Source organism: Cottoperca gobio, chromosome 8, assembly GCF_900634415.1.
Source record: "Cottoperca gobio chromosome 8, fCotGob3.1, whole genome shotgun sequence".
Classification (NCBI taxonomy): domain Eukaryota; kingdom Metazoa; phylum Chordata; class Actinopteri; order Perciformes; family Bovichtidae; genus Cottoperca; species Cottoperca gobio.
In genome coordinates this window covers 20144233-20154577 of record NC_041362.1, presented here as the reverse complement: position 1 = coordinate 20154577, position 10345 = coordinate 20144233, and the positions used below count along the sequence as shown (strand labels likewise).

Genomic DNA, 10345 nt, shown 5'->3' with positions numbered 1-10345 from the left:
GATTTATGTTTTTTCCTGATGACACTGTATGCGAAATAAGAGTGCCATAGCAATTCTCCTTGTTTCTAATCATCCTCTAAATTATAGTCTGAAAACTGTTAATCCTCCGGTGATATTAAAGCGTGGCATGTTGTTACTTTATTGATCCATTATCAGGTGTTCAGACTAGGATATAAGACTACACTCTAAACACTTATAGCATCTTTAATGAATCTCCAAAGCAAACCATTCTGATTCATCAACAAATTGTGATCACACAGAACTGTTTTTAATCATTTATTCTACTTCTTACAGTTGCAACAGTAAAACAAGAAATGTCTCCTCTAAACAGTGTTGGTCAGTAGAGGGACGTTAATGCTCACATACACACACACACACACATACACACACACAGACACAGTTCCACCTTCTGATTAGTAGCTCTGATCTCATATATAGATTTTTTTTTTTTCAATAATAAATTATGTACAATTTTGTTGTAATGAGGGAGGTGTGAAACAATGACGAGAGAGACAGAGAGAGCGCCGGTCAGTGATGGTCTTCGGTTGGACTCGGGTTCAGGGGTCAGAAGTCAGAAGTAAGAGGCACGTGTCGCCCCCTCCAGGTGCATTGTGGGATGCACCCGGAGGGAATGCCCGATGAGGAGAGAGAGGGGCGGCGGAGTCACCACACGTAGGAGTCGTCGTATCTGTGGAAGAACACAAGGAAGAATGTGTATTAAATTATCAGCACTCATATGTCACTCAACAGAACTGTAAATGACAGCAACCTCAGCTAACGTTTGAGTTTAAATAAAGGTTTGAAAGAATGACTGAATAAGGGTTCATTACAGGTGACATTACTCCTTCAGCTTATGTGTGTGAGTATGTTTACCTTGATCTCTGGTCTCTGTTGCTGTCGGCACCAAACAGCAGCTCTGCAACCACATCCTCCTGAGTGGAACGCTTTCCATACCTAGGAGAGACATAAACAGAGACCTTTGGTTTTACCAACGTGAGCGGCACATTTCTAGACAACTTTTAGATGAATTGTCGTGAAATTTGCTACAGATATCTACGCTGTCCAGAAGATGAATCCCACTAACTGGTAATCCGCTGACTTTTCATCTAGAGACACAAGTAGGCCAGACTTTTCACTTATCCAGTGAAATATCTCAACATCTATTCGATGGATCGCCGTAAAAGTTTGTGCATTTATGGTTCCCAGAGGATAAATCCTAATGACCTTAGTGATCCTCTCACTGTTCATCTAGTGTCCCCATGAAGTTCACATTTGTGGTTTTGAGTGAAATGTTTCAACGACTATTGGATGGATTGTCATGAAAATTCTCACATATTCATGTCCCCCTTCAGGATGAGTTTGTTATCCCTTCACTTTTAATCCAGTGCCACCTTCAAGTCAACATTTTTTATTTGCAATACTTTGGTTTGTGTGTAAATACCTGCAAAGTTAATGACACTCCCATCAGCCTCATCTCTACTTTGTGTTTAGTGCTAATTAGCAAATGCTAGCATGCTAACTCACTAAACCAATCTGGTGGATATAAGGATACTGATGTTAGCATTTAGCTCAAAGCACCACATTAAACAACTCAGCAGTACTCCGCATGACTGACAAACTAACCTTTAAGTGTCAAATTAACTGAGTTGCACTTTTAATAAAGTCTTTGGTTGAGACAAATGAAAGTAGCATTTTTCAAAATCAAGACTTCTTTACCCATAACACATTGCTTCCTGTCTCCTAGTCACCACTATTACACCTTTGATGTTAGTGGTGGTGTTTGCGTGTACAAAGAAGCACAGAGAGAATATATATTGTGAGACATTCTACACCTTCTCGTCTCTCGATGTCCATTATGTGTATCCTCTGTTTGTATGCATTTTAATATATTGGTCCCCTTTTTTCCAGTACTTCAATTTCACAGTGAGACTCAGACTGCGCATGCAAGAGAGTGTGTGTTTTAATGCTGGTGGTGTGTAAGAGGGTGCCGTTTCCAAGTCTGGATGAGTCCTATCATTCTCATGATAAGGAAACCAGGGGTCCAAGAGAAGTGCAAATGTAAAACCACAGAGCCGTTTAACAGACGGTTTACTTCCTCGTGTGTGTGTGTGTGTGTGTGTGTGTGCGTGAAACAGCGCTATTCAACACAACCCCTGCAGCGCGACCTGCAGTTCCTCTGTTTTCCCATCAACTACCTGTTCCACCTCCCACTATGCCCCCAGCAGCCAATCTTATGCTTCGTTACACACCCAGGGAGGTGAGCGAGTGTCTTGCCCTGGAGGAAAGCAATCAAACAACTTTGTCTCAGCTGTTATGCAGTGTGACACACCAGGATGTTGGATGTTTCCCCCTCTGATAATGGCCCATCTGAGTCTCCCTGCTCTTATTTTCTATCGCTCTTTCTCTCCATTTGATGATCTTCCCCTGTGTCCCTGCACAGCTGCCTTTTCTGTTCATGTCTTTCCCGTCTGACTGTCTCTCTTTCTTGCTTACTCTTTCTCTTCTTGTCTCTTGCACTCTCCAATGCAATAATCTTCATCATATAACCCCAACTTGTGTTTCTCCTGTATTACTGTAACATCAGAGTCACAAAGCTATCCAATTATTTCAATAAATATTGGTCCAATTTTCTTTACAACTAGTAACATATTTCTGTAAAGCTTTACAGGAAACTTCCTACAATATAGTGAGGGAAGTAGAAAAGGTTAAATTGTCTTCAGAAAATATAAGTGTGCTTGCTCACACTCAACATTGCAGGATAAAAATGTCACAAAACGTAAATTGTTTGCACGTGAGATGTTGAATATGTTCTAAGGCAGTTAATAGTTAAGTGTTAAGTATACATTTTATTGTTAGTGTTATAGTGTTATTGTTGTTAGTTTAAGTCGAAGTGTTTCTAGTCTCTTGTGCGACTGCCCAGATCCATCAGTTTTATCCAGAGTGCACACACTACAGCTGACAGCCATCACATCCCTCAGCCTTTGATTTGATCCAGCCAAACCTTCATATAACCATTTGTTACTTTTATCACATATGATCTCATTTCTGCAGTGAAATGTAAAACCCTTCTACTCTCAACCCATTCACTTTCCATGGCATTATGAGTCTAAATATCCAAACATCTAAATATCAACAACCTATTTGGCTTTCATGAGTAAGAACAGATAGCTCATGAGTCACACTGCTTCAAATAAAAAATGCCAGGATTGTTATACCTGAGAGCAGCAGGCCTCGGCTCAGGCCCCGCTAACTGCATTTGGGATTCTTTCTTCGGGTCATCTGTACAGATTTTATTGCTCTGGTCCTGTTGATTTAGGGGGCCTGGAGGTTTTGGAGAGTGGCCAGTAATCTAATCTATTGAGCTGCGGTGTGCGGGTGAAGGGTTTGGGGGGGTGGAAGAGGAGGAGGGAGGAGTGCATCACACATCGACAGAGCTTCGGGCTTAAGTACAAGCGAGAAACTCAGAATTGTCAGGGAGACAAAATAGATCGCCATTGATCATAAAAATGTACAGTTTATTCGTTTACCTTTATTAGTCCTTTATTAAAAAATAAAGATATTTTCTGGGCTATTCGCCACCTTTTTATGTTTTCCATTAATTGAGTTATTTCTAGTTTCACTTGTAATGTGTGCAGTGGTAGCTATAGAAAACATTATTATTCAATTTAGATATTGAGATCTAAAATGGTGATATTTTAGTCATAGGCTTTGTCAAAAATAGTAATATAATAAAGAATTTAAAAAATATAATATTCCTCCTCCCCATCCCAACAAGTGTTGTCCAGCCTCTCTTAAACCAGAGAGCAATTTAAAAGCAGTTTCCTCATTTTAGTTGAATTTGTCCTGTGCTGATGATGTCATTTAGCTGTCAGAAATACAGAAAGACTAAACAAAAGTAGTGTTTGTACCTCAGACACCTGTGTTATACTGTATGTGTGTGTGTGTGTGTGTGTGTGTGTGTGTGTGTGTGTGTGTGTGTGTGTGTGTGTGTGTGTGTGTGTGTGTGTGTGTGTACATACCTCTGCCTGGTGATCAGATTGATGTAATGTCTCAGGGCGGTGTAGTACTTGGCCAGCTCTTCGGGTGGGGCGTCATCTCCAGGGTTCTCAGGTTTGGGGGGGTAGGCGTCCGCCAGCGTTGCCAGACACACCAGCACACACAGCACCACGGCCACCAGCACTGTCCATGGTTTCAGCATCACGGCCATCTGTAACAGCGCAGCACGATGTGGGGATTATGGATCAAGGTTTTGAATGAACTGCAATACAATAATACTTATATTTAATATTTCTTTAAAACATTTTTTTTTATCAATGTGCCAAATTGTGTATTGTATTATTGTGTATGTATTGTATTGTGGGTCAAAATGATGAAGCTGTGGAAAGTTTTGTTGAAAAATCCATAACTAAAAGAAAATATCACCTCCTATTACAGATGTTTGCTTGGATTGATCCCATTACACCTCTCAAGGCATATGAAAGTGATGGAGGTATAATTGCTGATGAAGACATTTTCTCTTTCTTTTCTAATGAGAAAAACGTTGGTGCGTGTCAAACCTCTCCTGAGGGGCGCGGGGCAGGAAAACGGTGTCATTTGTTTTCCTACGAAATGTCTGCTCAGGCTGAGTTGGCTGACGAGTGAATAGAAATGTGTGAAGCAGCTAAACAAGTCAATATGTATCAGGCTGTATATTGACTTATTGTCAGATTCCCCCTGGCCCACTGTTGCATTAGTTTAGCATTAGTTGCATTTGTCATTTATGTCCATTTCACGAAATGGACATAAATGATAGTAGTATGTAAGATGTATTGATAACACTGTATGCTGCAGCAGCTAATAATAATAATAATAATAATAAAGTTCAGGAAATAGATATTTGTATGCTGTTAAAATCTTTCAGGAGGCAATAAAAGTCAACTAAAAGAGAGATACTCTTCTGACAGCTCTGAGGTGACAAAAACATCAAATGAAAAATACAGAAAAGCAAAAGGTATAAGTTTAATTTATAAAAGCCCTCAGGAAATAACATATACAGCTGCAGGGCTTGTAGGTTAAGTGTAGAATACTTCTTTGTGTTGCTGCCCCTCTTATAATAATTCTCTCTTTATACTGCTGCATGGGATGTTTTAAGTACAAGATGAGGCTAGTTTAATTGAAAAAGAGCGAGTCGGCTACTTTAAACCTCTGCGATGATGTAATGTCAATATAAAACAAGGAGAAGCGACCATCAAGACTTTGTTACATATAACATGAAGGATTTGGTTCCAAGCCGCGCGGCGCTGTCCGTGGTGCTGCCGCTGATCTGACTTCATGTTGGTCGTTTTAAAAACGGTTTGCTATTGTTGCTAACATTACCAAGTCAAACAGCTTCAACCTGACTGCAAAGATGTGACATTTTGGAGTCAGTACTAAAATAGTCGCATGCGTTGCATTTGCAAAAGTTGAAGAAAAAGAAAATCGACTAAACAAAACATTTGGACATAGCAACAGAGCTTTTGTATGTTTAAGTATTGCTGATAAAAGTTTAAATGTGACTTATATTATTCTACATGCATTTATCTTCTAACGACAGCACGACGTCTATTTAGGACGTCGAATCAAATGATCTCATGCCAGTGAAAACATGATCAAAATGGTTACATGAATACACATGTGAAGTGTAAAGACTTACTTTGAGAAGACTTTGGAGGTTACAGGTAGAACCACAGGTGAAGTCACGCAGCAGCAGATGTCGAGGATCGTTTTCTTCTTTCTTCTGCGATCACTTTTTACTCTGCAGGGCGCTGCACCTTGGTTCCAGACTCCGACAGAGGTGATTTATATAGTTAAGCAGCACAGGAGAAGGGAGGGGTTACACCATAGTGCGTGCTTTCGTGCGCGCGTGAGTGAGTGTGTGTGTGTGTGTGTGCATGTATGTGTAAGGGTGGGTGAAGAGGCCGAATGCGTCAGATGGTGATGAAGACATTACGCACCACGCAGTCAGTCCTGTGTTTTTGATAGAGTTAACAGATGACATTTCGGGCAATGACACTCCAAAGGCGCATCAGTGGTGAACAAAAAAATATTAAATTCAGTTTATTGTTGATTTCCATCTGCTTTCTACCTAAACTGGATCCCGGCCATCATCCACCCTTTGCTGAACTGTCTTTTACAGCAAGACTACAAATTCCTACCACCATCTTGACCTATGACCTCCCTAATAAGGAGAAAATGAAATGAAATATCACTTGTACAAATCAATCACTCAACCAGGCAACGTTTGACTAATTTTGATTGGAGCTAAAGACATATTGTTTGTTCACAGCTTGTAAATTTCATTATGACGAGTGCAGCACTCCAGCCTGCATGTGTCCTGCAGAGATGGTGTTTGGGGACATCACTGCAGCAGGGATGAAGTGAACAGGAGGCAACAATGTCACTAACTAGAATCATTGTCATGTGTTTTCCCAGTCAGCTTGACTATCTGTGAGAAAATTATTTTCATTTTCATTGGATTAGATGTGGGGACTTTAGCTGTACATAAGTGTCTGAACTCAATTATTTGATCTAAAATATGACACATATAGAAGTGTAATGTTTTTCTTCTGCTATGCACACACTTATTCATTTGGCAGAGATGATTAAACATGTTGCACCATAGCTGTTTAGGTCCTGCCACTAGGCGGAGCTCCAGTCTTTATACGGCAACAGTGACGCTCAATGACAGACATTAAAGCATTTCATTGTAAATGTGGTGATGCAAAGTCTCAGCTCTCCGAAGCTTTGACGCACAGACATACGTGCACTATGGCTTCACGCATCATTTGACTTCATTTTCAGAACTCAACCGGCTCAACCTCCAGGGCACTAGGGAGACAGACAGTTCTGTTGTTTGACAATAGAACCCTACCATAGAAACATTTCTCAATAATCCTAAATATGTCACCTTTTCATTATGTGGGATCCCATACAACATAAATATGATAGATTTATACACATTCTTCTTAAGGAGTTCATTCATTTATACTGGTATGTAATTTTTGTCTTACTGCACAACACAACACATCAATCAAAAATTTCAGTCTAAAACAGCTGCTCAGCTGCTCTAAGAAATAATTGTGAGAATGTGAAGGGGAGCCTGTCACATGTAGAATGTACAGAATGTAATGAAAAAAGGACAAAACAGAAACATGCTCGAGCTGAACACGATCCAGATCAATATCACGTATCGATCCTCCTCGCTGCACACAAGCTCGTGGGGAGTAATTATTGTACCAATTATTGTTCATCCGAATCTTAACAGAGACAATCCACGTGGGAGTGAGGTAGATAAACAGAATTAATTTTTTTAAAAGTCTAGAAGAGCTTTACGGAGTAGGGCTGAGAGGCTCGTCGCTGTATGCCTGTGCGATGCTTTTCATAAATTGTGGACACACTGGACACTAAAACATCACCAAGAGGCTCTGATGTAGGCCGAACGAATCTCGCTGGTTACAGACATTAGAGAACAGCAGAATAGCACGACTCACATGAACAAAACTTTTGGAGTCTTTTCAAAAACGTAGGCAAGCAAACAAAGTAGTAACGTTTTAGGCTGAAGCAGGATCCCTAATATATAGGCAAAGGTAAAATAAATGGATAAGGATAAAGTAGTAGCAGGCTATAATATCAATGTTGGAAAGCTACAACACGGAGGCAACAAACTGCTAAAAGTGGAATGGTAAATATGTTAAAGAGTTAATGAAAGAATAGGGAAAGGTGAGTGGGCAGTATGAGCAGGTGCATCTACTGATGCAGACAAATGGCAGCAGATTTACAAGATGAACAAGTAAACAGAATAAGAATGATCACAAAGTATAAACAGGCAACAACTCAAAACCATGAGGGAACATCTTGACTTATAAAAGGTATTTGTTTTCTCAGAATAACCAAGGCTATGTGGACATTTGTTGAACATAGTTGCATTCAAGCTTCATGAAGGATTATATAAAATTGAATTTATAAAATTAAGTTTAAGTTTGTCGTGAAAAATGTAGTTGCAAAATACATTAATGAGAATTCTGAAGGTGTTTAGTGGCTAGAGCTAACTTGTAACATGTTAGCGCTGGCCAGCCACAAAAGCTAATGGGGCTAGCTGGGTTAACACCTGGACTCATGTGTCACCTGTTGCCTTGAAAAACTCAGCCCACAAACTTCTGCCATGGACTAAATGTGACTGTGCTGACCACAGTTCAGTGATCACAGTGACTTCAGTCGATGCTTTCATTCCTTTAATTTGACCTCAGTTAGTTCTCAGTGTTGGAAGAAGAAGAAGCCAGATCCTTCATTTACATTCAAGTAAGCAATACTACACTATTACAACAAATACTCAATTAGCAATAAACGTTTTATTTATGTAAACTAATGCACGCCTAAAGTATCATAAGCATGTACTTAAGTATTGTGTACACACGGATTGTAAACCAAGGGCATGGTTTACAAATCCGTCGCACAGATTTACACTTCAAGTTGTTGTTTTTTTTACCACATGACCCGAGAGGTGCTCTCCTGCACTTTGAGTTTAGTGCTAATTATCAAAGGTTAGCATGCTAACATGCTAAAATAAGATGCTGCATACAGCCCCACAGAGTACAACATTTAGATTCATGGTTCCCGGAGGATGAATCCTACTGACTTTGGTGATCCCCTGATCTTGGATCTATTGCCACCGTGAGGTTGATATTTGTGGTTCTGAGTAACTTTAGTGATCCTCTAGCATTTCATGTTGCACCGTCATTAGGTCAAATATTAATTTGTCCAATATTTTTTGATGTATGACCAAATACCTGCAAAACCTGCTCGACATCGGCACCGTTATTGTCAGCATGTTGGCATGGTGACGTTAGCATTTAGCTCAAGGCACTGCTGTTACAGCCTCACAGAGCCGCTGGACATTTTCCTGGGTAGGACTGTTACTGAAGACAAACCATCTGTATGCAGATGCATTCGTTGGGCAGTTGAAGCTGACGTTGACGTTCCCACACATCCTTCCATTTCAATTCCACTCGCAGCCAGTGTGGATAGTGGTACACAGACAGAACATGAATATAGACATGCTGTCACATGTTAGCAGAGTTTATATCAGGATGTGATACCTCAGGAGTGAGGTATCACATATATATGCATAACATAAGTAATATGAAGGATATTAACAAACTCTTTATCAAATGGTTTATTTTGTCATATGTAATCATTTCTTCTAATCTTATAACTGTATGGGAATAACATAAAGCCTTGGTCGTAGGCACAAACACAGAGGGAAAAACTTGACATATGAAACACGAAACCATTCCAATACTAGAGAAAAACACAATTATATATAGAAAATCCAATCACATAAATGTAATTATTCTGCTGGATTATGATTACATTCGAAAGAAAAAAGGGGGATAATTTGCTCTCTGTGATGGATAACTTATTAACAAATGTAAAGTATCTGCAATTTAATTCTCATACTGTGTTTGTATGAAGTGGAAGGGATTGTTAAATGTGCTGGTGTTCTTTAGCAAGTGTGGATGTAGAAGATGCAGATTGTAGTTAAATGGAAACCACACTATGCTCCTTTATAGCAATGTAATCTTTCACAAATAACACACTACGTTAGTGAGCCAGATCAGATAAAGGTGTAACATTACATTTGACATTTAGATTTTATTAAACATCTGAGCATATCGTCAGTGTCTCTCTCTCAGTCTGTTGCTCTGAGACACACAAACGAGAAAGACACAGCCTTGACGTCAGACACCTTTCTTTTTTTAACTAAACCTTACACTGAGAAATGTAGCTTTAAATTATTTTTATCCCTTACTTTTTCTTCTTCTCTGTCTCAGACATCTTTTTCTGAAAAACACGCCAGACAAAAATGAGGGTAGAAATAGATAAACTTTATATTTTCTTATTTTTCCAAACAATTATTCTTCCCAGTCTGTCTCTGTATGACACAACCAGAGAGTCAATAAAAGCAGTACAAACATGTCAGGGATTTGCTCTCAGACATCGTCTATTCCCTGAGCAAACACAGGAGCCAACTGCCCTACTGTGTGTGTGTGTGTGTGTGTGTGTGTGTGTGTGTGTGTGTGTGTGTGTGTGTGTGTGTGTGTGTGTGTGTGTGTGTCTGTGTGATAGGGAATGTAAAATGTGTGTTTAGAGAAGCCAGCACACCATAGTTCCTTCCACAAATACTTTTACCTGTGATAATGCTTTACTAAAAGGGCAATTACTGGCTGTGGCGCGTGTGTACGTCTGTGTATGTTTGAGTGACTGTCTGCCCGAGAAGCTACGTTTAAACAATGAACCTTTTTACTAACATCCAGCTTAATCTATGATT

At 39.7% G+C, this 10345-nt stretch overlaps 1 protein-coding gene across 1 annotated transcript; it reads right to left on the bottom strand.

Moving 5' to 3' along the window:
* Positions 1–271: 271 nt before the first annotated feature.
* Positions 272–5791, bottom strand: pyya (peptide YYa). The gene is made up of 4 exons (XM_029437697.1): positions 5672–5791; positions 4020–4207; positions 874–954; positions 272–688 (listed from the first exon to the last, which is right to left on the bottom strand). The coding sequence occupies exons 2-4, from the start codon at positions 4205–4207 to the stop codon at positions 664–666; spliced, it is 294 nt and encodes a 97-aa protein (XP_029293557.1). The 5' UTR covers positions 5672–5791; the 3' UTR covers positions 272–663.
* Between the last annotated feature and the right edge of the window lie 4554 nt (positions 5792–10345).

Bases quoted from the DNA above. Each gene is read 5' to 3' on its own strand.
- pyya (XM_029437697.1), bottom strand. From the start codon at position 4,207: ATGGCCGTGATGCTGAAACCATGGACAGTGCTGGTGGCCGTGGTGCTG. The intron at 955-4,019 runs GTATGTACACAC...TGTCTCTCCTAG, and splicing joins AATCTGATCACCAGGCAGAG to GTATGGAAAGCGTTCCACTC. The intron at 689-873 runs GTAAACATACTC...GTTCTTCCACAG, and splicing joins AACAGAGACCAGAGATCAAG to ATACGACGACTCCTACGTGT.